General features: G+C 52.6%; 9 protein-coding genes and 1 non-coding gene across 11 annotated transcripts; 2 read left to right on the plus strand and 8 right to left on the minus strand.

Moving 5' to 3' along the window:
• Positions 1 to 531: 531 nt before the first annotated feature.
• Positions 532 to 2306, minus strand: NCU07940 (hypothetical protein). Its single transcript, XM_957363.2, has 3 exons — positions 2072 to 2306; positions 1138 to 2016; positions 532 to 911 (listed from the first exon to the last, which is right to left on the minus strand). The coding sequence occupies exon 2, from the start codon at positions 1876 to 1878 to the stop codon at positions 1144 to 1146; it is 735 nt and encodes a 244-aa protein (XP_962456.2). The 5' UTR covers positions 1879 to 2016; positions 2072 to 2306; the 3' UTR covers positions 532 to 911; positions 1138 to 1143.
• Positions 2307 to 2565: 259 nt separating this feature from the next.
• Positions 2566 to 3950, minus strand: NCU07939 (syntaxin). Its single transcript, XM_957362.2, has 3 exons — positions 3723 to 3950; positions 2946 to 3661; positions 2566 to 2886 (listed from the first exon to the last, which is right to left on the minus strand). Exons 1-3 carry the CDS (start codon positions 3846 to 3848, stop codon positions 2646 to 2648), a joined length of 1083 nt encoding a protein of 360 aa, XP_962455.2. The 5' UTR covers positions 3849 to 3950; the 3' UTR covers positions 2566 to 2645.
• Positions 3951 to 4934: 984 nt separating this feature from the next.
• On the plus strand, positions 4935 to 7262 carry NCU07938 (MFS transporter). The gene has a single exon (XM_957361.2). The coding sequence runs from the start codon at positions 5206 to 5208 to the stop codon at positions 7117 to 7119; it is 1914 nt and encodes a 637-aa protein (XP_962454.1). The 5' UTR covers positions 4935 to 5205; the 3' UTR covers positions 7120 to 7262.
• A 383-nt stretch (positions 7263 to 7645) lies between these two features.
• NCU15151 lies at positions 7646 to 7756 on the minus strand. The gene has a single exon. It is a non-coding gene; the product is annotated as a tRNA-Gly (tRNA).
• Positions 7757 to 8207: 451 nt separating this feature from the next.
• Positions 8208 to 11028, minus strand: NCU07937 (the record flags this gene model as incomplete). Of its 2 annotated transcripts, none has more annotated exons than XM_011395976.1 (4): positions 8208 to 8987; positions 9045 to 10159; positions 10323 to 10364; positions 10492 to 11028. In XM_011395976.1, the coding sequence occupies 4 exons, from the start codon at positions 10673 to 10675 to the stop codon at positions 8616 to 8618; spliced, it is 1713 nt and encodes a 570-aa protein (XP_011394278.1). In that variant the 3' UTR covers positions 8208 to 8615. The 2 variants fall into 2 exon arrangements, with proteins under 2 accessions (XP_011394278.1, XP_011394279.1); XM_011395977.1 differs by having other exon boundaries at positions 10338 to 10364; positions 10492 to 10675.
• A 341-nt stretch (positions 11029 to 11369) lies between these two features.
• NCU07936 (NMDA receptor-regulated protein 1) lies at positions 11370 to 14937 on the minus strand. The gene is made up of 2 exons (XM_957359.2): positions 12364 to 14937; positions 11370 to 12311 (listed from the first exon to the last, which is right to left on the minus strand). The coding sequence occupies exons 1-2, from the start codon at positions 14399 to 14401 to the stop codon at positions 12145 to 12147; spliced, it is 2205 nt and encodes a 734-aa protein (XP_962452.1). The 5' UTR covers positions 14402 to 14937; the 3' UTR covers positions 11370 to 12144.
• Positions 14938 to 15180: 243 nt separating this feature from the next.
• Positions 15181 to 16351, minus strand: NCU07935 (caffeine-induced death protein Cid2). Its single transcript, XM_957358.2, has 2 exons — positions 15993 to 16351; positions 15181 to 15921 (listed from the first exon to the last, which is right to left on the minus strand). Exons 1-2 carry the CDS (start codon positions 16066 to 16068, stop codon positions 15404 to 15406), a joined length of 594 nt encoding a protein of 197 aa, XP_962451.1. The 5' UTR covers positions 16069 to 16351; the 3' UTR covers positions 15181 to 15403.
• A 1230-nt stretch (positions 16352 to 17581) lies between these two features.
• On the plus strand, positions 17582 to 20394 carry NCU07934 (hypothetical protein). The gene is made up of 3 exons (XM_957357.2): positions 17582 to 17603; positions 17677 to 18063; positions 18119 to 20394. Exons 2-3 carry the CDS (start codon positions 17918 to 17920, stop codon positions 20271 to 20273), a joined length of 2301 nt encoding a protein of 766 aa, XP_962450.2. The 5' UTR covers positions 17582 to 17603; positions 17677 to 17917; the 3' UTR covers positions 20274 to 20394.
• A 1201-nt stretch (positions 20395 to 21595) lies between these two features.
• Positions 21596 to 22891, minus strand: NCU16754 (hypothetical protein). The gene is made up of 2 exons (XM_011396067.1): positions 22383 to 22891; positions 21596 to 22286 (listed from the first exon to the last, which is right to left on the minus strand). Exons 1-2 carry the CDS (start codon positions 22478 to 22480, stop codon positions 22052 to 22054), a joined length of 333 nt encoding a protein of 110 aa, XP_011394369.1. The 5' UTR covers positions 22481 to 22891; the 3' UTR covers positions 21596 to 22051.
• A 151-nt stretch (positions 22892 to 23042) lies between these two features.
• On the minus strand, positions 23043 to 23817 carry NCU16755 (hypothetical protein). The gene has a single exon (XM_011396068.1). The coding sequence runs from the start codon at positions 23552 to 23554 to the stop codon at positions 23237 to 23239; it is 318 nt and encodes a 105-aa protein (XP_011394370.1). The 5' UTR covers positions 23555 to 23817; the 3' UTR covers positions 23043 to 23236.
• Between the last annotated feature and the right edge of the window lie 259 nt (positions 23818 to 24076).

Genomic DNA, 24076 nt, shown 5'->3' on the forward strand with positions numbered 1-24076 from the left:
TATAAGGTCATCCTGGAGAGATGGTCTTGCTGTCTCAGACTGGTATCTATGGATCACCTAGGTTCATGTGAATATCATCCTGAGATATATATTTTACATTTAGATGAGCATTATGTCCTGAGCATCATCTTTTAACCCTGGGTGGCGCGCCATAGTATGTTGAACGCTTCCTCAATCTGTACTGCATTAGGTACACTGCACGTCTAGTAGGCGACTGGCTGATCTCTAAACTGACATGGTAATCTCCACGGAACACGAGTGTGTACCGGTCTGATAACTCTGTATAATCACGTAGAACGTCTTCAATTTTGCCTATCTGTTTTAACCACTCTGTCCTGTGTTAGGACAGCAAGGTGCCGGTTTCATAGCATTCATGTTCGCCTGTTGACCGAGCAGATATCGTTCTTGCACCAGACGAATTCGTGCCATTGAAGCATATTCTGTTGGCTCTGATGGATTCCATTGGTGACTGGTTTTTTGCGTGCCCAATCCTGTAACTGCCTACATGGGTATCACACAATGGACAGACAATTTTGTCAAGTACTTATTTAATTTAATACGGTATAGACTGTATCTACAGTGCTGCACAAAATCCGCTGTTCTCGCTTGCAACTCGTCACCATAATCCCTCCTCAGAAAGCTACCACCAACCAACCCCAAGGCATACATCATCGGCTATCCTGCAACGTCTGCCGCCTTTTCGTTTACTTTTCCACCTTCTAACCTATCCGCAATCCCTTCCGCCCAGTAAGTGACTTCTCCACCCCCCATACTATCGTAACACAAAGATCCAAATACTCCTCACTGACCCATCGTGTTTTTCAAAGTGATCTAGCCCGTCTACCCGGGTACCATACCCCCAACACGCTCCATAGTTGAAAGGATCCACGTCGGGTACTTTAATGATCATGCTGCTGTATATGTCAGCGATATTTCGAAGATGACATGAGAGAAACTTTGTGAGGTATCAGAACTGGGGAGAAAGTCCAATGACTGCAGCAAATGAGACAGAGTCACTTGTCAACTGTCCTCGTGCTCGATACAAGGACGTGGGCCCCCATCACGATGTGAGGGTAGACAACATCGCTTGATTCAACGTATACTGTGTCTGTCTGTGATTTAATGACATCAACTTACTGATAATCAGTTGTCGAAGCTCTCGTCCCGTCCTTGACGAAAAATCACTCGAAGGTGATTCTCGGGGCGGTTATCGACTTCAATATTAAAAAACAGCCTCTTGCCTTGGGCCTCCCAACGCCAGAACAAGCGGTGCATCAAGAGCCATTGCAGCGCCGCACCATGCCGTGGCCCTTCGACAAACCCTGCACCTATGATCTGGCCAAGGTTAAACGCCGAGATGACGTCGATTCTCTCTGTGTTCTCTTCGTCAAAATCATTGAAAGCAAGATCTTTGACAATTCTGAATAGGTCATAGCCGAACTGAAGCGTGGGTTTGATCAACCTGATAAAGAGTGGATAGCATGAGAATATCCCAAGACGGGGATAGCCGGAGCAGGGGGGGCATGGGATTATGCCTCTTAGATCGTGATAACGAGTATGACGTTCAGGGCGATCTCGATTTCCTCGAATTCTGTCGTCGATTGCCAGCTCCGTCCGAACTAACATGTTGAAAAATATCTGTTCAACGAGCCGGATGTCCGGGTTCCCTATTTGGACGCGCCCGCGTAGGGAAAGGTAGCTCGTAGTTATCGGAAAACTGAAATTGTCCACTGTTGCAAAGAGGTAAAACGCCAGAACCTGAGCGGCAGTGAAGAAAGCAGTGCCGGCTACTTTCGATGATGGTGGCCAGGCAAATGCACCATTTACCGTCGAGAATACATGGTGGACGATGTTTGAGGATAATTGACCAAGCGACATGTTGAATGGGGATGTCGACACGACCGTTGTGGGAAGCTGAACAAGGAGATAAAGCTGGCGTTCCCGTAGAAGCAACACGTGCGTGGGCGGTCAGGAGCAGAGTTTTGATAATGACGAGGGTATCACATTCGTGGGCACCTGCTTGTAATCAGTCAGCTTTTGGTTGGTAGAGATTATGTTGGAAGACACCTACAGGAGCCTTTCACTTCCGTTCAGGGTGCTCCGAATGTTGGGGTCAATATTCCGAAGAACTTGATGTACCACAGCAGGCAATTTGACGGCGGCGGCAGCGTAATGGCGAACAATACCCAAACCGGAGGATAGAAGGAGCTCCGGATGAGGAAAAACCAATGAGTCCCGATATACCAAGCGTTACTGGTACTGGTGATGATGATGGTGCCGATATTGACGTGTGTTCTAGATGGTCCTTGTGATATTTGACTAAGTCGAAGCTGGCAAAATTTGTTGGAGGGGAAGATGACATGATTTGCCCGACCAAGATGATGATTACAAGGATGGCAAGCATCGAGGAAGGAGGGGGACATCGATGTGGTTTTTGGTGATGACAATACGAGAAGTTCTTGCATTTTGCAGGTCGAGGGTACAATAAACTAGATGCAACAACCGACGAGATAGCCGAGTTTTGACGCAGAAGGATGCGATCAGTGGGAGAAGGATCGTTGGAGTAAAATTAGCAAGTGGCTAATCTGCCTGAATTTTGATCAAGCGCTTGCCGCCTATAATGCGAATTGCGGACGCCAACGATGTTAAATGATCAGATCCCATAGAACAAGGAAGGCGCAGAGCCCCGTAGCAGCGAAGAAGGTATACCGAGCTGGACTGGCCCTGTTAGTGCTCTTCTTGAGCTCCTTGTTACCCCTGTCGACGCCCTCGGTAGTTTCGAAAGACTCGGCAACAAGCTGGTCAATATGCGCCGATTGAGTCGTGAGATTGCTGACCAGCATGTTTTGCAGTTCGGAAATCTCGAGCAGTGATTGTTCGGCGGCTCTGTGACACAATTAGTCCCTGATGTGGACCTCGAAAGTTGTCCTGAACATGTTCCATACCTGACTTTGTCCAGTGTACTCTCAAAGTGCTTCACCATATCCTGATTCCCCTTTTCGAACATTTGTATTTGTTCATCGGTCAGGTCTTGTGTAGGCACCGCCGATTTTCCCTCATACTCATCCACAGGCAGATGAGACGTGTTCCCCTGGACCACGCTTCCGGACCGCCTCCGTGAGCCAAAGTGATTTCCAGTATCCAATCCAGTACTGCTCCTTGCCTTGGCCAACACGCTCCTATTCTTTTCCATCTCCCGCGTCAGCCTGGTCTCCATCATGGCCTGCTGCGTTCTTGCTGTCTCCTGCAGGCGTTGCCTTAGGTACCAAATAACACTCTCGCGATGTGCGCCCAGCTGACGGGCAACGGCCTCGGCAGCAGCATGTTCTTTGCTCTTGGAGCTTCCTAGCGGGCCGCCGCCAGCAGCCCAGGACCCCAATGCGCCAAGGCCGCGGGCGTACTTCTTCTGGATCAAGGCGGTCTCGGTGCTCTGGCGCAGCTGCTCGGCGTCCTCGAGGGCGCGAATGCGGGCATTGAGGTCGCGTAGCGTCGCTTTGGCATTGGCGTCGATTTCTTCACGGTCACGATCGGTAAGGTAGACTGGCTGGGAGGAGCCGTTACGAGCCGAAGTGTGGAGGTGTGTCTTGCGCGGAGCGGCAGTCGAGAGGTAGGCTTGACGGAGATTGCGAAGCTCGGAGTGTAATTGGGCAACAAGGGAGGTCTGATGATGTACGTTAGTTATTTGTTCCCAGAGAATTCCAGGAGTGAGGGAAATGGCCTACGATTCTGTAAGCCTCCTTTAGGAACTCGTCGGCGGTATCAGTGGTAAAGGGTTTCGTGGGAGGTGCATCGTGGCCTTTGAGGAGCCCGTTGAAGGTGGAGGTGAGGTCCGCCATGATATCGTTCATTAAGGATTATGACTTATGTAGTGGTGTCTTGAAGGCCACCTCGTCATGTAGGTCTCGAATCAGTGTCCGAGGCCATCAAGGTGTCACGATGTCAAAGGGAAGTTGAACTTGGAGACGGGATGATCCGAGTCCCATTGCTTGCTGCTGCCGCATGCTGTACGTACGTAGTGTAGCTCAACGTGGCTGAAATGATGCCAAGCGATGACGGAGTGCATCGATCAGTGGCTGGTGCTTGGGGTTTGAATGCGATGTGGCTTTGGCACCCGGTCGGTCACGGTGCCTGCCAAGCTCGCCAAGATGCCAAGATGCCAAGATGCGCGCCCTGCCGTTGTGGAGCGTTTGTTGCCCCGACCGGAGCGGAAAGCGGCAAAAACGGCGCCGATGTCGTCCAACTCGGTGTTATTCTCGCCCCCATTTCGGCAACCATAAGTACTTTCTCCCTTTTTTTCCTGTTTTCTTCCTTATCAACCACACCGACAAGCTCACATGGAATTTGGAATTCGAACATTGATGGAACCGATATCGGGCTACCATAAACAGTGGCACAAAGCTACGTACCTCTAGTAATAGTTTACGGGAGTTGTTCGTATCGAGGAATTCGGATGGTGATGAACGGACGTTGAGTTGATCTGTTGATCACGAGCACAGTGTAAGTAAACATGACATCTCCCTCGACATAGATTGTGTGCCCTCTAGTAGTGTAGGCCAAACTGACATTGCCCAAATCCGTCTCTTCAAGCGCTCAACTGGTGATCGATCATCATGGCTGGACTGGTAATAATGCCTGGTCAAAGCAAAAGACATAAACGTGATTCATCCGCTCTCTACGTCCAGCACAACTCGTTGGCCTCCGCACACTCTGACCTGCCATCTATCTGCCTGCCCTCTGAACACTATCTATTATACAGTACGAATCGACGTGATTGGACAAGTTGTTAGTGATAAGCTTAATCACCTTCCTCCTCGGTCAAGCTTAACAACCCTCCATGATTCTCGTTTGTTTAAAGAAAGAACCAACGGAAGCCAGACCCCGAGGTAAGGCCACCACCCCTTGCGGACTGGGGATACAAGTCATGCAATGAGCTCCGGAAATAAAAAGCCTTTCAGGTATCGCCGTCCAAGCGGCAGTTGGGATTTCTCGTATAACCATCTATCCACCCCCCACTACTCTTCCTCTTTTTGTCCCTTTCAAATACCGATTTGGTGCTCGCCGCCAGATATCTTAGTGGCGGTGAGACTAAATCTCCAGCATAAGTAATTCTGGAGTTTCCTTGCAACCGTTTACATAGAAGGATCGTACTTCTTTTATCCAACCTAAACAAAACCGCCCCTGGGATCAAGACCGGAGCCACCCAACATGAGTGGTTCCCGTCCGTCATCTCTCACCTCTGAGGCCTCAGTAGGTCGAGCCGTCGACTCTTCAAATTTCCCAGTACAAGTGCAGCAGCCAACAAGAGCACCCGCCCAAGAAAAGGAGGACGTCATCTCAACAATATCACCCAGCAATGACCCTACTACCTACCAGCCGGGCCCCGTACCCGTCCCGAACCCGGACCCGGACCCGAACCTAGACACTTCAGACATCAACGCCTCCCAAGACCCCGAAGCCAACCTCACCCGCCTCTCCTCCGGACCCGCCTACACTGTCTTCCCCCCCTCCACCCGTAAATGGATCGTAACCATGATCACCTTTGCCGGCTTCATCAGTCCCATGACCGCCAACATCTACTTTCCCGTTCTCGACGCCGTCGCCCGGGACCTTAACGTCTCCATCAGCAAAGCCAACCTGACTTTGACCACCTACATGATCATGCAGGCCTTTTCGCCTACCCTTTACGGCGACTTTGGTGACGCGGCTGGTCGTAGACCGGCCTTTATTATTTCCTTTATCGTCTACATCTGCGCCAACTTGGGACTGGCGCTACAAAAGAACTATGCGGCGCTGTTGGTCTTGAGGATGTTGCAGAGTTTTGGAAGTTCCGGGAGCTTGGCGCTCTGTTACGCAGTCGTGGCTGACGTCGCTGTTTCCGCCGAGAGGGGAAAATACATGGGTTTTGTTTCGGCGGGGATCAACATCGGTCCTTCCCTTTCGCCCGTCATCGGTGGCGTGATCGGGCAGTACCTGGGCTGGCACGCCATCTTTTGGTTTTGTCTGATCTACACGGGGGTCTGGTTGGTGCCGTATGTTCTGTTGGTGCCGGAGACGTGCAGAAACGTGGTCGGCAATGGGTCGACGAAGCCGCAGGCGTGGTGGAATATGACGGTGGTGGATTATGTGAAGGGGAGGAAGAGGAGGAGGAGAAGAAGAAGACATCCTCCCGGCTCCAGAGAGGAGGAGGAAGAGGAGGAGGAGGCGAAACGGCAGGCCGAGAGGACGAGACCGAAGCTGAGGTTTCCGAATCCGTTTAATACCTTGAAGGTGGTTTTCAACCCGGACTTGGGATTGCTGATTTCGTACGGAACCATGGTTTACCTGGTTTTTATCCTCATCTGCGCTACGCTGGGCACCCAGTTCGCCGATAGGTACGGGTATAACCAGCTTGAGACCGGTCTGTGCTATTTACCGTATGGCATCGGCTGCACCGTGGCCGCGGTCGTGCAAGGCAGGATCCTGGACTGGAACTACCGTCGTTGGGCCAAGAAGATGGGTATGACGATTGACTACAAGCGCGGCGACGACTTGTCCAAGTTCCCCATAGAGAGGGCCAGGCTGCAGCCTGTCATTCCCATCTTGGGAATCGGTGTGGTAGCGACGATCGGGTATGCCTGGGCGCTGGAGACTACGACGCATGTAGCCGGCCCGTTGGTGTTGTTGTTCGTTGTCGGATTGTGTGTTACGGGCAGCTTCAGTCTGGTGAATACCCTGGTGGTGGACCTGTACCCGGAGGCGCCGGCGACGGCCGTGGCGGCAACCAACTTGGTCAGGTGCTTGTGCGGTGCAGGGGCGACGGCGTTCATCGAGGCCATGTTGCAGAAGATGGGCGTGGGCTGGACATTTACGTTTTGGCCGCTGGTGCTGGTGGTGTTTAGTCCGATTATCTACCTGTTGGTGACGAGGGGACCGGGATGGAGGGCGCAGAGGAAGGCGAGGTTTCAGAGGGAGAGGGAGAGGAGAGAGCAAAAGGAGAGGTCGGCTAACGAGGAGAGTTTGGAAAGTTCGGATAACTCTTCGGCGAGTGTTGAGAAGACGGAGGAGGGTGATGGTGAGAAGAGGATGGTGGATGGGATATTCGTGACCGAAGCGAAGAAAGGGCAAGGTTTGAGCAGCTAAGTGCCCCTCTGTGGTGTTTCCAGTGCTGTGATGTTTTGCCTTTATTCATGTTCAGTGTTTCCTATTTGACCTTATCGCTCACGATGATGATACCACCTAACGCAAATAACTTATGGTCTTGGTGGATAGAAAAGGGTTATCCATAGACAATGAATGCCATTGAACGACGGACGCGGAGGAATCGTTAGGCAGATGAAGCATGAAGATACGCATATAGATTCGACGGGCAAGTGGCCATCATCGCCAACAGCTTTAGCATCACCGTTATGATCAGTCTTAATTTTCGTAATGCCAGCTAGTTACCCATCAATATCGCTACTCTAGATCTGAAAGTCACTCTCGGTGCAACTTGTAGCTCAACTCAACAAGTGTCTTGCGACCTGCCATCGTCGACTCGGAATCCCCCCCCCCCCAAAAAAAAAAAAAGAGAAAATGGAAAACAAAGTGGAAAAAGCGGACAACAATCTGGACATGTTAAGAACTCTCTAAACTCAAAGATAGACATGCAAAAAATGGAAAAGAGTTATGCTAGAGCCGGGATTCGCACCCGGGTCTCCGCCTGAATCTCCTTGCCTCACCCTTTTTTTTGGGGATCAGTTTGGGAGGGCGACGAGTTAAACTACTACTCCACTCTAACCTTTTTTGTTTTTTTTTTCTTCTTCTTCTTCCTTGTATGTTGTTGTTTGTTATAAGGTGTCAGATACCCGGTTGCTTATAAAAATAAAACCCCGCGTTGCTTGGTACAGCAAGTGACGGGTAGGTGCCGCGTTTGCCTAGGTTGGTGGTGGTGGTGGTGGTGGTGAAGTGCTTGTTCCCAGCTGGCTGGCGGCCGGTGGTGATGCCAGTTGCTATGGTAAGGTTTCAAAGACTTGCGTCTGGTCAATCACAAGGTGTTGGATCTAGTACTATCCTCCAGCGCCGTTTGCTCTGTTTACATATGCCCAGGTGGCTGGTAGTGTTGAGTCCTGGTAGATACTGAAAGCTAGAGGTTACGGAATTCTGATCGTCAGTCAAACATCCAGCTCTCCCATTACTTTAAATAAGGAAACCGATAACCATCGAAGCCGCGAGAGGATTGACTTCTCAATCGAAACCATAAACGAAACGCAATTTCTTTCGCTCTCTATCTACCATCTTCGCTTATCAACAAAGGGTATCATCAATGTTATGTACTTGAACCTATATCTCCACAGTCGTCCACTCTTCCAGTTCAGCCCACCAACCCAAAGCCGCAGCCCTCCTTATTCAACATCAGCCACCTTTTCTCATAATCATCCATCCCATCCCGCTCATAAGACCCCACCCTAACCTCCTCCATTACCATGAAATTTTCCCTTTTCCATTACCTTGGTTCCTAGTGCTCGGTATGACCCGTCCCCCAGCGTCACGTTCCCCAAGTCCTTAAGCTCACGCTGCTCCAACCCTTTACCCGGAACGCTCAATTTCTCATCGATAAAAACCTTCCAGATTCTCATCTTCACGGCCATCCAAGCCACCTAGGCCATCAACCTTTCCGTCGTCGTGACCTTGTCCCACCCATGCGGCCCCGGCGCTTCGAACACACCCCTCTTACTGAGGGTCAGCCCCAGGCCCTTGTGTACCTCCACCTGGAAGGGAGCGAACGGTCGCGCTTCGCCATCGATGCTGATCACTCCATTCGGGTCCTGGTATCGGGGTGTCAAGCGGAAAGCGGAGACCTTGCGATAGGAAACCAAGGGGTTGTCGAAGAAGTGGCCTGATTCGACCGAGAGTTGGAGGTTGATGTTCTTCCAGAGGGAGATGTCGCCGTCGGTCGTGATGAGGTCCAACAAACCATCGTTGGCGAGGGCGGCGGAGAAGAAGTTGGCGTCTGGGGCCATGTAGGCCATCTGTCGAGATTGTTAATGTGACTGGAAGAGCAAAGGGGGGGTAAGGGAAAAACATACATTACCGCAGTAAAAGCTCCCCAACTTTTCATGCGGAACCACCTCCCAATCCTCCGGCAACTTATCATTCACCGTTCCATACTTCAACCCCGGCATTCCCTCTCCCTCTCCTTCTCCTTCCCCATCGCTACTACCACCCTCCTCCCCATCCCCGCTAGCCTCCCCATTCCCAACATCACTCTCCGCCCCCTTCACCCCCCTCGCATAATGCCCCCTAATCTCCTCCTTCCCGCCCACTTCCACCTTCATCGCCACATCACACGGATACGTCTTCTTCCTGATAGCCAGCGTCAAAAACCCGTACGTAAACCTCGCCGCACCCATCCACCTCAGATGCTCGGTAGTGATATCCAAATCGGCAATCAAGCCGTACGCCTGGCTCAGAAAGCTCGTCAGACGCTCTCCATCTTGCAGCGTGACGCTGCACAGGTCCAGCTTCGTCGGCACGCCCTTGACGATGGCTAGCGCCGCCAGCGAAGGGCGGTGGGTACCGTAGAGGTTACAGCTCATGGCGTTGCCCGAGCCGCAGGGTATGTGGCACACTGCTAGCTTGGCAAGCGCCTTGCGGGCATCGGGCCGCTTGGAGAGCCCATTGAAGACTTCGTGCGGTAGCCCGTCGCCGGAGCAGGGGATTGCGATGTCGTACTCTGAAATATCCAGGTCCTGCGCGAGGGTGACGGCTTCGCCGGAGTAGGTGGTGCGGACGACGGTCAATGGCATGCGTGCCGCTTCGAAGATGGGGCGGACCTTCTTTTCAAAAATCTTGTCGGCGCCGCCGGGGCCGGCATGCGGGTTGACAAGCACCCAGGCGCGCTTGCGGCGCTGGATGGGGGCAGGGTAGGCGAGGTCGAGGACGCGGGCGACAAAGGCGTCTAAGGTGGCGGCGGAGACTGGAGGGATGGAGGGTGGTGAGAGAAGTGGCTCGCGCTCTCGGGCACCTTGGAGAGAGGCTGAGGGGAGGGGGAACTCGAGTTGGCGGACGATGAGCTGATGTTTCTTGGGAGAGGTCTCTTCGGCGAAGTCGATGCGGAGGTAGTTGCGGTCGGGGGTGATGTAGGCCCAGAGAATGTTGTAGAATGGTACGGACCCGGGAGCGAGACGGCGCGAAGGGGTGACTGTGGAGGAGGGAGGGAAACGGTGTTAGTATACTGTCGAGACAAATGTGGTTTCAAAATCTGGTTGAGGTTTAAGCTTGAGCTTGTTCTTCCACATCGGGCGTTCTGTGTGACTGTAAAGAGGATTTGTGTGTAAGAGGAAGTCGATGTTTTTTTTATATACCTGGGCAGCACGAACGTGACTTCTTGGTGGCAGCAGTATGTTCTGTGCATGCTTTGCGGTTAGTCTAAGGACGAACGTAGGTCTTATGAGGAAGAAGAGATGTCCAGTCCAAAGAAAATGTGCTTGTAGGAGGGATGAGATGGGACATGTATATGGAGGTTTCACATACCTTGAATCACCAAGTGATCCTTCTCGCAAGTGAGTGTGACAGTGGGCAGTTCGAGAATAGCGACATTCTTTCCGGAAGCAGAAGTAGTGGCTTGCAATGCCACGGCCTGAATGGACGGCTCTTGCGCGCTCGCCTTCGCAATGGCTGCCGCGTGTTCATCCCGTAGTTGTCGAACGTCCCCCATGTTTTCCCGTGTGTTTCGATTCTCTTTCGACTTTCTTTGGCGTCTATAGTTCCGTTTGTATCACGGTGTCGGTCAAGGCAAGAACCTCAATGGATCCCGGTGCCGAGCTATGCGCGGAGGAGTGTACAAGTGAAATGAATGGATGGATGCGGGTGGCTTCTATGCTTAACGGCACGCGCGAATACCCGCAACGGAGCTGACGATGATGATGATGATGATGATAGGCCACAAAGAAGACAACCCGACAAATCAAAAACCTGCAGACAAAAAACACTGAAGATGCTGAAAATTCGGAAGCAAACAGACAGTTCAAGAGAGAGATGGGATGAGACGAAGCTCGGCTTGAGTTGTTGCTGACTCGGGTCGCACTCTCGGACTCTCAGAAAGCACCGTACCGTTGACAGTCTCGCCTCGCCAAAATCGGTGCTTGGCATTGCTGTCTTGGATCATGGATGGCACTTGTTGGGACAGGGGCAACGTCGGCCCTCACTGGCTGACCAAATCCCTGCTGAAGCCGTCGTCGTTGTCTCCTCAACCGTTCTGTTGTTTGGTTTGGTTGCAGTTTCTGTTCAGGGGTCAACTGCGGACCCCGTCATAGCTCCCGTCCCATTGCTGCTGCTGGCTGCTGATGCTACATACAACTAAAAAAATCGTGCATTCATCAACTGCAGCAGGAAGCAGGATGTGCCCGCTTCCACTTCCACCGAGGCGCATGCACTACACTGACTGCCGTTGCATACCTGGCGGGGTGGCACATCCGGTGCCGGATACGCCGGAAATATAGGCGATTTAACCGTGCCAAGGTACCAGAGCTGCCTCTACTCAGCTGGACTTCGTTGGCCACAAGTGCCCAGCATCAGACGACAACCTCCAACACATCAGAAACCTTTGTACCTTTACGTAACCCATCACGGCTGGGTATTCAGAGAGAGCACCGCTCAACAGATGATGCGGTTTCAGTTGTGTATGTATCTGCACAAAGAAAAAGTTGATGAAAACTCCGGCGTCCAAAAGAGTCCATGCTCCCTCGCCTCGCCCCGTCTACATACCTTCCTGTAGGTAACAAAGTATGCAAATCAACCTAACTTTTGGAATACCTTTCTTTGCCCCGGCCGGATAACCCTCCTGCTAGTAAAAAATATCATCCTTTTTGTCAAACAATCAACTCAGGCGGTCCCCGCTAGCTCATCAGCCACTCACACCCATCTACCTTGGTGCATTTCCCAACACGTATGAAGTGATGAATAGAAATACCTTAGAACCGCTGATGACCTAGTTCTACTCCCCCAAGCTTCGACTCTGCGGTTCCTTGGCTTCTAGGCTGGCGGACGCTGGACCTCAAATAGCAAGGCGCGGAAGCGCTCGCTCGAGAATTGCGACGGCATTGAAAAGGGTTCAGCCGATGGAACTTGTAATGTGTTCAAGTCCGACTCTGACAACATGTCCAAAACAGCTCGATTCGGATCCTTCTAAGAACTGAACTTGGCCTTGAGCACTTCTTTGACCTTGGCCGACTGAGCATCGTCAAGAGACTCGACCGCCTTCTGGAGCTCAGCGAACTGCTCCTTGACACGGGGGTGTTCGGGGTTGAGCGCCTGAGCCGCGTTTAGGCAGCGCAGCGCAAGAAGATACTTCTCTGTATATTTATTAGTGAGAAATCAAGTACAGGGGTTGCATCTAAAACCTACTCCTGCGGATGTAAACATCGAAACCAGCAACTTGGCCCTCAATGTTCTTGGGGCTGAACTGCAAGATGTTGGTGAGGAACTTCATGGCATCACCCAAAGGATCCGTCGTAGCAGCGAGCTTGAGGCCGTTCGGATCGTCGTCTTTCTTCTTAGGTTCCTCGTCCTTCTTGGCCGTCGCCTTGTTGGGATCCTGCTTAGCAGCCTTCTCAGCGGCCTCGCGCTCGGCCTTCTGGGCTTCCTTGCGGGCCTTCTTGGCGGCCTTCTTCTTCTCAGCGGCATCCTCTCCGTTGGTGGCCTCGCCAGTGCCGTTGGTGCCGTTGGCAGAAGCCTGCTGCTTCTCAAACATGTCAAGGTACAGCTTGACGGCGTCAAGAGCAGCACGGAAGTAAAAGGGGTGCTCGCGGATGCTGTCCTCCCAGCGGATCATGTCGACATAGGCACGGATCTGACCCTTACGGAGGGAGAAGCTGTGGAAGTCGAATTGGTCCTCCTGCCAGATATCGAAAATGTTGTGGATGGTGGTGAAACGCTTGAGAGCCAAGCCGGTGTTGCCACGCCGTTGCCAGGCCTCACCATCTTCAGTCAAGAACCACATGCACTGCATGTCGGTCAAGTCAGCGAGGGGTCCGCCGACAGTTTCAGCCCTCGTGAAAAGACCCATGGTCTCGAGAGCCTTCTCGTTCTCGTTGTTCCGTAGTTGGTACTTGGCGGCCTTGGAGTTGATGTAACGATCCTTGGTGTCGAGCGAACGGGCACGGTCCATGGTTTCCGAGGCCTTGGCGGTATCGCCCTGGTGCTTGAATATCCTGGCCTTGGTCATGTGGAAGTCAACGTTCTTGGGATCGAGCTCGATGGCCTGCTCGACATACTCCATGGCCTTGGCAAGGTCGCGGCTGAGGTGGTAGTTGTAATGTTGCGCCAGGAAGTAAAGAGCAGCACCGACACCCTTGGAGCTGTCGCCGTTCGCTTGCTCAGACCCCTTATGCTCCTTCAGATACTCCTCGGCAAGGGCGAGGATGGCCTCCTTCTTGGCAACCTCAGAGTAGAGGTGCTTGAGGTTGGCAAACACCGAAGGCACACCCCTGTCCAACATGTTGGTGAGATAGCTCTTGGCAGCAGCCTTGAAGCTATCGCCGGTGAGGAAGTTGAGAGGCAACCTCTTGGCAGCATCCGAGCGAGGGTACTTGGCAGCATACTCGTCATAGATGGCCTTGAGAGCAGCCTCGTCCTTCTCGTCAATCTCCAAAGCCTCAATCAGACCCTTGTAGTACTCGGGGTGCTCGGGGTTCCTGTCCAGCAGTGCCCGCCACGCCTTTGCCGCCTCCTCTTTCCTGTTGAGCTGACCCAAGTAGCGCGCCCGCATTTCCATAACAGCCAACCTGTCCAGGCAGTTCTTGCAGTCGGACTCGAGGTGCTCGAGCGCACGCTTGATATCGCCTCGCTCGGCAATAATGGTGTTCTTGTAAAGGAGAGCCTCGGAGTGCTCCTGGTCGGTCTTGAGGGGAACGTTGGTCATGGACTTTTCGTAGGTGGTGAGGATGTTCTCGGCCTGTTCGAGGCTGCCTTCGAGCTGATAGGCAATCGCAAGGGCGGTCCAGTTCTGGCGGAGATGGGGCTTGGCCTTGAGCATGGCGAACCTGCTCTGGACGTAGCCCTGGTAGTCGCGGATCTGGACCTGGAGGACGGCGAGGTCACGCTGGATCTGTTGGGACTCGGGCTCGAGCTTGAGGGCAAACTTGTAGGCCTTGATGGCCTCGTCGAAGTTCTTGTGCTGGCGGTAGAGGATACCGTAGACGTGCCAGCAGATGTGGGACTTCATGTCGACGGTGAGAGCCTCCTTGGCGAGGGCAAAGGCCTCCTCCGTCTTGCCCTGGGAGTTCATGATCAGAGCCTTCATGGACATGGTGTCGCCATGCCTGGGGTTTTTCTTGAGGATCTGCTCGGCGGCCTTCAAGCCGCGCTTGTACTGCTTGTCCTCATAGTGGCGGATGACGGTACGAAAGAGGTTGGCCTCTCTCGTGCTCAGGGTTTGCGGCATCGAGGAATGGACTGCGGGGTGGGACGATGAGGAAAGGCTTGTGTTTCGATGTCAAAGACGGCCGCGGGGTTGGGTTGCGGCGGAAGGACGGTTGTCGCGGAGTGGGTTGTTGTAGTTGTTGTTGTCGTTGTTAAGCTCAGGAGGATGAAGACTCTCTCGACTCGAGTCGGAGACTGCCACTATGTCAGGTCAGGGATCAGTTCGTGGGGGAGGGGGACGAGGGGCCGGCCGAGAGTGGGCTGGTTTTGGTGGAAGTGGATGTCGTTGTTTCGGTGTCGGGGATGAGCGGAGCCTGGTGGGACAGCTCTTGCTACCACTCACAGCCAACAACATCGGGACACCGCGAGAGGGTTTGCACCGCACAAGTACCTACCTGAACCACCTAAACATGGGGAATGGTTATACTTACCGTCTACAGCCAAAATGAAAGAAGAAGAAAGAATACCTGTGACGGTCTTATGTGCTTGACAGACGTGACTATTCCACAGTTCTTGTCGACGTTGACGATGCACTTTCCCCAAACTGCAAAGTGAAATTCTACAGCTGACAATTTGGTGAGATGGGCGCATTGATCAAAAAGTTGCTCTCTGCCGATTGGCCAACAGCCGGCGAAGCTCTCCCACTCACCTCCCTATAAGTGGGGTTAATCTTTAGCTAGACTCCGGCTCGGCCCTCTCGGTAACAACACCGAAGACACGGAAGCCTCCCGCCAGATCCCGCGATAACTCCTCCCGAGACAATGAAAGATTTCCATAATTCCTCGCGGCGATAGACGAAAGCTTAGTAATTTGATGTAGATATTTTCGCTTCTTTCTTCAGATATATTGACAGAAGATCCCATTACCCTACAATTACAACCATTCATATGGTCACACATCCTAATACGCCATACCCAATGCTTAGCACACACTTTTTCACTTACACCCCTTCCTTCCCTCACCTTCATCTCTTCATAAGCGACCACATCACCCACTGCCATCAGCACAAAAAAAAAAATCATCTTCACGCCAACGGCAAATGCTTATCCCTCCTCCACTCTCCCAAAGCCTGCTCCCACGTCTTCCCATCACTCCCACACCTCTCCCCCACAATCCCCCACGTCCTCGTCCTCACAATATTCTCCACGCCCTGCTCCATCCTGATCACGCTCGCCAGCTGTTCCGTCCTCGGCTCTCGCGGGAAAAACCTCGCCGAGTAGGGGTCCAGCCGTTCATTCACCACCCTCTCCCGATCCTTCTGCTTCTCGGCCTCCCGGATCGCCGCCTCCGGGTCGTCCGGGTCCGGCGAGGTGGCCACCAGCGCGCAGTAGCTCAACACCTGCGACCGCGCTTGCCACGAGGGGAACAACACTTGGTCTTTGAATTCCTGGCAGGCGGCGGGGTCGATTTGCCGGGATAAGGGCCGGGGGCTGCGCTGGGTAGTAGAGGACGGGTCGAAGCCAGCGCGGGAGGGAGTGACGAGGGCGTTGAGGTTTTGGGTTATGGTGTCGTCGATGGCGGAGCGGGAGACTCGTAGGAAGTCTGTGGGTTTTGGGTCAGTAAATTGTAAAAGACTCTCAAATATTTGTGTCTATAAGGTGAAGGAATCCCACCTCGTAGAGCTGCTGTCGAAAAGCAAAACTGGGGAGTGAGCGCTGGTGCGGACGGCGCGCTTGTTGGCTGGACCATGGTGTTCTTGGGCTTGGGCTTTTCGACTGGAGGCGCTGCAGTTTGGCCAGCCGTTGCAGCAGCTTCCCCCTTCTGCGTTGTCCAAAGAAGGTTCGCCACTTTGTCGCTTTTTGTCTGACTGTGGTTACTGAAGGTATCACAAAAATACGAGCCCTTCAAAGTTGAAATGCGCTGATAATCGTTGATATGGATGGTATTAAGAGGGTATCGCACGTTCAACGATCTGTCAAAAGTCTCAAGGCAATGACATCCGATGGAAGCAACTGGTGACGATCATGGAAGGGGCGGGTGGGGAGCTGCTGTGGAGTAAGCTGGGGTACTCAGCTAGCTTTCATTGAAGCCGGTGCCAAGCAAGCTGCCAGCTGCCAAGGGAGAGAGACATCTTGCTATGTGCACACCATCCTGTCACTATAGCGATATCAGGCTCGTCCGGCATACTGGAAGAGAACTTCCGGCGTCGTCCATCAACTACATCGTATTTCTGGTGTACGGCTGAAGAGTTTCGAATCTCCTGAGAGACTGCCCAACCCATTGTCTTATACGCGCGCGCGAATGGGGTTGGTGGTTAACCACTATAACTCTCCCATTCTATCTGCTCATGATCATTCAATCAAAATCGATTTTCATCCCCAAACTTCAAGTCATCACTCCTCCTACCCATCTACTACCACGCACCCTCATCGGAATCCCAAAAGACGCCAGATTCTGCATGTGAACCCCAAAGCCCAAAAAAGAAAAGAAAGGGCGACAAAAAAATCCGATTCTACTCCGAGACGCGAAACCGACGCCGCTCGCCGTTTTACAACGAACACCGACCATCTGGATCTCCTCCTGTCTTGCCACCTGCGTCTTGTGTTGATTTCTTCCGATCTACCCCCCACATTTTCGTCATTTGTCTTTCCCACATCCTCCCTGGGAATCTCAGGTTCCCTCTTGTTCAAGCCTCTTACCCAGCCATCCAGCCACTTGCCCCCTTCAGAAAGGAGAGAAAAAAAAAGAAAGAAAGGAAGGAAGGAAGAGATACCCCCTCTCCTTATCCGCGAAAGCCTCTCCCGATCTGAACCTCTTTTGTTTTTGTTTTTCTTCATAATGGACGGACATGATGATGAGATTGGAAATTACTTGCAGAAACTATCAGGCCATGTATAACACTCTTTTTCTACAAAACTAGTACGCTGTACTAGTATATAGGCCAAGTCTCAGCCAGCCATCTTTTTTCCTGTGTCTGGGTGTCATTTAGCAAGCGCCTCACCAACGCCTCGATTGGTCTCTATTGGGAAAATTCTCCTCAAGAGTTTGCTTGCCCGGCCGGAACAAGCCCAAATCATTTACAGCGTACCACGTTTTCCTTCGGTGGTCTCTTCCTCATTGCTGTTACTAGTCTAGCAAAAGGGAAAGAGGCGCCGCCCACCAATTTCCCTTACTAGTTTCTTTGGTTCAAGGGACGAATCGCAATCTTCTTGTCGGTGCTTGCTTTGCTGTTGAAGACAAGTTGAACTAGTACCTCGACACTAGTGCTGAGTGCCGAACATTTGGTAGGTTTGGTACCTGACTAGTCGTGTACACGAGGTTAACCATGTCTTACCTTTCTTCTTGTGATCCCTCTAGCGTGGTTGATCGCTTGGTTTGATCTTCTTCCTTGGTCAGACTCCTTGTTCTGGTTGCTCGGCGAAGGCGCATGTGGATTGTTTATAAGCTACACAATTGTACGACACGTCGTCGATCTGCATATGTCCTTCCCCTTTTCGCTTTCCCAGCTACATTTATTAAAAGTTGCTTACCCTTCGTACGTATGTTTGTCCAATTCATATAAGTTCAACGTCTATGCCTGGAGTCAACAACAAAAGCCATGTTTCATCACGTCAGACCTTCAAGGATTCAGCTAGACGATGGCCTCAGTCTCGATAGCGGTCTGGGCATGGCGTCTCAGCCATCCTCGCCCATAACCCCAAAGCATCTCGCGTCTTTCGAGTATATAACAAGGCGCCTGTCGCCGTAAGTCAAAAAGTTGCGCTTTGGTTCTCAAGATTTTTACTAAACAAGTGGTTAGCACCAATCCATTCAGCGATGATGCCGCCACCGGTTTAGGCGACCTCTTTCATGGCGAAAGGAGTGAACCATCACCAGTGCCAGAACCCAGCACCCCATCGAGGGAACTCACTCACCCGCCCACACCAAAAACTGAACCTCAGCCACACACCACTCCCCTCCTCACAGCAGACCCCCGGGTAACAAGGACATTATCACTCAAACTTGGTCCCATACCAAAGAAGCACCGCCAAAGCACCACCCAACTCGCCGAGCAGCTTCACCACGCCATTGACAAGAACGATACCGGCACAATCCTGGAGCTCATCAAAAAGGGCCGCATTGACCCCAACATCCACAGATCAGGATCAAGCCTACCCCCCCTTCATGAGGCCCTCGCCGCTCGTTCCGTCGATGCCACCAACTTCCTCGCCCTCTCAGGCGCAGACTTGGAAGCAACTAACAGAACAAAAGAGACAGCCATCATTACTGCCACCAAGAACGGGTTCCCCAGTGCCTCCATCACCTTACTCTGCGAACTTGGCGCCAAGCTAGACGCCGTTGACATATTCGGCCGATCAGCGCTTCACTACGCAGCAAGCAGCCACGGCTCAGCTTCATCTTCCCCTTCCTCTTCGTCTGGGAAGTCCATCGAGGATGCCAAGGTAGAAACGGTCAAGATCCTGTGCTCCCACGGCGCCAACCCAAACCTGCCGGACGAAACAGGCCACATGCCTCTCCACCAAGCGGTCCACAGCGTGCACCTAGCCGCAGCCAAACAACTCCTTGACTGCGGTGCCGACATCAACGCCGCAACCAAGAGCGGACGGACTCCTCTTTACTTGGCCATCGCTAAGCGCAGCACGGACATTGTCTCCGTTCTCTGCGAGCGCGGTGCTGTTATCAACCGCCGCGTTGGTGATTCCACACCCTTGCTGGCCGCCATTACGGCGGGTTGTACCGATATTGCTCGGGTGTTGATCCAGGCGGGCGCTGCTGACCCCAACTTGTCTGGAGGGAAGGGAAACTTTCCCTTGCTCATGGCATCGGCATTGGGGAATGAAGAGCTAGTTGAACTGCTACTGGCACGTGGTGCTGATGTGCATGTGGCGAGCAGCTCGACCGGGATGACACCGTTGCACGTGGCATGCCAGGGCGGGCACGAGGGGATCGTGGGCATGTTGATCAGAGCTGGAATGCCAGTGGACGGTGTAAATAAAGACGGACTGACGCCGCTCGCGCTGGCCGTTGAGGGTGTTCATGATGAGATTGTGAAGATGCTGTTGATGCATGGCCGTGCGGATGCGAATCATGCGTATGAAGGGCAGTCTCTGCTCTGGAGGGCTTTGAAGCGACTGACTGCTGCTACCACTCGCGCCTCCAGGACTACAAGCAGCCCGGGGACACCGACAGCGGTAGCCCATGCCAAGTACGTGACGGTGACTGCGATGGAGAGGATCATTCATCTCCTGATATCGTCCGGCGCCAATGTCACTGCTCCACAGGATGAACTTGGGATCAGTCCGCTGCATCACGCCTGCCGACTAGGGCTGGACTCTATCGTTGAGATGATGCTCTCAACGCCACGAGATGCCTACGTATCCGCTCCATTTTACAGCGAGAAGCATGACAATGGTGGTATTATCGAAACACAGCTATGGTCAGGCCACACTCCCCTCTTCTTCGCCGTTGAAGGTGGTCACTTGACCACGACCAAGCTCCTAATCGAGAAACACCATGCGGATATCAACACCCGAACAGCGGTTAACGCAACCCTGCTATGGGCGGCTGTGGGTCACCCACATATATTACGCTACCTCTTAACCCTGAAGCCTTTGCAAGGGCAAGGGGTTGAAAGAACGGGAAGTGTCCGCAAGCGGCTAAGGCTGGTGAACTTTGGGCGCATCAACGAAGAGGGGATATTGGGAGGAGAGGGATTTGACTTGAACCATAGAGATCATGGAGGAGCAACGGTTCTTCATGCTGCAGCCGCCGCGGCTCAGCTAGAAGATGTGAGGATACTGCTGAGGAAAGGGGCAAAACAGTTTGCTGCCCATGAGGTTTATGATGATTTGGCAGGGAGGAAAGGAGGTACATACCGACAAGGAACACCGGCTGGAATTGCCAGACAAAAAGGACATGACAAGATCGCGGAGATGATAGAAGGCTGGCGGTAACAAAGGGTTTCTCGGTGACTTGGGGCCGCGGTCAGTAAGCGCATGTGGTTCAGTGCATAGTCAAAGCATCAGTTTGGATATGGTAATCCCTGCTTCCCTCTAACAGATCATCGGTAGTCACTACCAGTAAAGCTGTAAGCCCTACGGTGTAGATGTTAGATGCCTCTTTGATGTGGTGATCTTCGTTCAGCTTACTCACTCGTTTTTCGCAAAGGTGATAGAGACGAAAAGTGATATGCCGCTCGTTGATATTATGTCTGTGGATATGTGAAGCGGGAGCTTCGGGGAATATTGGCCAATAAAGGACACAGAGTGAATAGCATTCTCTCATTACGGGAACATGTCGCATCCTTCCCAAACCTGATGGACACAAACGCAACTCCGTTCATCGTCAAGCACTCGCCTAACAAAGGACAACGGGTGTTCCCGTCGACACTCATCTTATCCATAGTGCTGGCTTCTGGATGCTCCAGGTGGAAGGAACACAAATGGCAGCCCGGGCCGTGATGCATAGCCAAAGCAAATAGGAGCACACAACTTAAGGAACCATCTGTGCCGCTTTGGTGAGCACCGGTATAAGAGAGAAACATTGGCCAGCGCCACGGTACCGGTAAATAGTTGAAGAAGGTGAAACAGATATTGGATGTGTCTTTGTTAACAGGGCAATCCTTGGCCGCCGCGACAACACCCCCAAGCCATCGGTTAAGCACTGCCGGGAGAAGCAGACATGTCGTCGGTTACATTTGAGCAGGAACAAGCGAAAACCATGAGCTCAAATATGGCTGTATATAGCGAAGGGGGCCTACACGGACGGGATGAGTAGCCGCTAGGCGCCAGGTAACCGCGGTATGCTCGTCGGCTTCAGACGGGCCGCATAGCCGAACCGACCACACGAAGTATAAAGCATATGTACTTTCCGTGCCGGCTGACTCCCGCCTTTACCGGCCCTACGGTAGATTGACCTACAGACACCCAACTAGCATCTCGATAACAGACGCTCCGAACTGCCTCGTAGAGCTCAGCTTCGCAGATCCATGGATGACGGATGGAAAAGCCAAGCCACAGAAATGGGGGTTTGTGTGTTGAGATCAATTCTTCGATCAGATCATGTTCTCCGCATCCAATATTCTGGGGGCCGCATATGCAAAAGCACAGAAAACGGAACAAGTCGGCACACACACCTTGATGGTTACTAACCGGCCAAGGGCATCAAGAGAGGTACACGAGAGGCATCGAAAAGGCTGTATGCCACATTGAGTTCAGCCAAAACCCAGCAATTTGACCAAAGACAATGTCCGTGGCCTCTTTGATCACGGGAAGTAAGCAATACAAACCGGGGGGTAGATAAGGGGAGATGATACCTGTGTCCAGGGTACGGCCTTGCTCAGTATATCTTGACAGAAGCGTAGAAGATACTAAGCATGCCGTCCGCCGAAAATATGTGACGGACCGGTTGGCATGTTGAAATGTAACCACTTGGGGCAGCTTTCTCTGTCCTGAGGATGGGGGACGAGAAGACAAAGGACAACTAGCTGGTACCGTCATAATCTCTTCAGATGAAAGAAAGAGGTGTGAAGGCATGGAAAACCATTGGCGGTCCAAGATGCAACCACCATCATCGTCTCCATAATCAATCTCTAGGCGAGAACCACGTCCTGAAGATAGCCAGAGACGGGACAATTTTGCTCGACGTGGGGCGTAGCCGCTGGCGTTTCTAAAAATCAACATCTTAACGTTGACAGTCATTGCTACCGTAGCTCTCGTCATCGTGAAGGGGTTCAAGACGGAGACTCGAGCAAGCATGAGGACAGAGACTGCAGAACTCCCCGTTCCGTGTGGTCCGACCTGCGCATGTGGGTTTGGACTTTGGCCAGTGGGAATCGACGGCGGTTGGAGCAGATTGCCCGTAAAATTTGGTGTTGCAATCTGTTTACGAGAGAGAAAGCATGTGAGTTCAGTTCCCCGCGGCGGATCCGGAACCTGGAACTCTGTATGCAGCTGCGTTTTGCGTGTCTATTTACCAGGTTAGTTTCCATCAAGCCGAAATAAGAAAGAGGGCCGCAAGATAACTGCGAGACGATGAAGGGATCATGGTGAAGAAGCCCTGACCTTGAATATTGCACCGCAATACAGTCTTTCTGCATCCTTGATCGCGAGCTCCAAGCGAGACAGTAGTACCTTGCTTGAAATGGAGTAAGGAAGTACATACGTAGGCAGTAATAGTCCCGATCTCCGCTTGCAGTGCACCTGCACCTGTCAGAAACTGACCGAGGCTGGTTCTGCCGGACGGACACAGTAACAACCGACGACAGACGCCCCTGGACAGACGGGACGGAAGCGAAGCTGCACGACGTGGTGCCTCATCTGGGACAAAGGGAACATGGATCCAACAAGGACTGCATGACGGATACCGTCGGCGTGCAGAGAAGAGGCAAGTATGTAAGTATACGATGCTTTGCCGCGTTGCACGGCGCTTAGACGCACGACCGCACACACCACATAGCTGAGAGAAGGGTTTGTGCTCGACAAAGTGATCGTCGTCGTTTGAGGGCAGCAGGGAACTGCAATTGTTGCTCCGATGAGCCGTTGAAGAGAGGGAGATCGGGGAGGGGTCAAGGGAGGAAGAACTCGGAGTGGGAATGGAAGCTGTGTGGAACTTGAGTGGAAGGTTGTGATTTGAACGAACCAACCAACCTTAGTCCGAGTGGGTTGTGTGCCCCCCTGCCCGCCTGGTGCCCTAGAATTAGGTACCTACCCTCGATGGCTCCTTCCTTCCTCATCGTACACCAAGGTCAAGATCAGAACAGCACCTGCCTCTTGAGTCTTTGAGCGGTCTCTTGGCCGCTGTATCAATGATGTTTTAATATCGAGTGATCAAGATTACATCACTGTGTAGAGGTAGTATGTAGTACTAGCAACAGCCAGTCCGTTTCCTGTCAACTCCAACTGAGAAAAGCACTCACTCAGCACAGAAAGACGACCACACAATCATCTCGGCCCCAGCAGCCCCGGCCTGTCAAGCTGCGAGTGACGGGACTGACCGTTGCCCTAGAATTACTAGGTAGGGCGGTCGACAAGAGCGAATCTTCATGGTGAATATCCGGGCTAGTTTCTCCATCAAATCTTGCAGAGTCAGTCTTTATCTGGCAATGATTTGACAATATTAATCCCGGGGACTCGCTATACGGACGATCATGGGGGGGATCATAAGGGCACTTGGGCAGAAGGGGGGTCGCTTTGGGGGAGGAGGACGATGGGGGAGCTCGAGGAGCACGGTACATAGCACAGGCGAGCGAAGATTCGACAGAGGTTCCTGGCGAGTTCTGGCGAGGTTCCTGGCTGGGCGCTCGCTAATCGGAAAGCCTCAGATTGATGACGGTCTCGTTCGAGTGGATCTGAGACTGCGAGCACCACCCTCACACACAGACCGGCGTCCTTCCAACCCGTCCAAACCGTATTGGGTCGATCCGTAGGTAGGTAGTGTAGATGACAGCCAAGTGGCTTTCTCAAGGGGGGGAGGGAACGGTTGGAACAGTGCCGCGGCCTTCTACCCATTGATCCGGGAGTGCAGTGTCTGAAATTGATAAGTGCCATAAATACTCATGAAATTACTCTTCTCCTATTTCCCTTCATTGGTGTCAATTGACATGTGGATTTGCGCGCGACTGCGCCTCCTTTGAACGGCGGGACGAGCTTCCCTTGCCCGCGTACGTCTTTTGGCTACTCAGACCATGCTGACTAACTAGGTCTAACTCATTTTGTCACCTCACTTTCAACTCCGTCGCTCAGATGGGGCAGGCATA

The sequence above is a fragment of the Neurospora crassa genome, linkage group IV (assembly GCF_000182925.2).
Source record: "Neurospora crassa OR74A linkage group IV, whole genome shotgun sequence".
NCBI lineage: Eukaryota > Fungi > Ascomycota > Sordariomycetes > Sordariales > Sordariaceae > Neurospora > Neurospora crassa.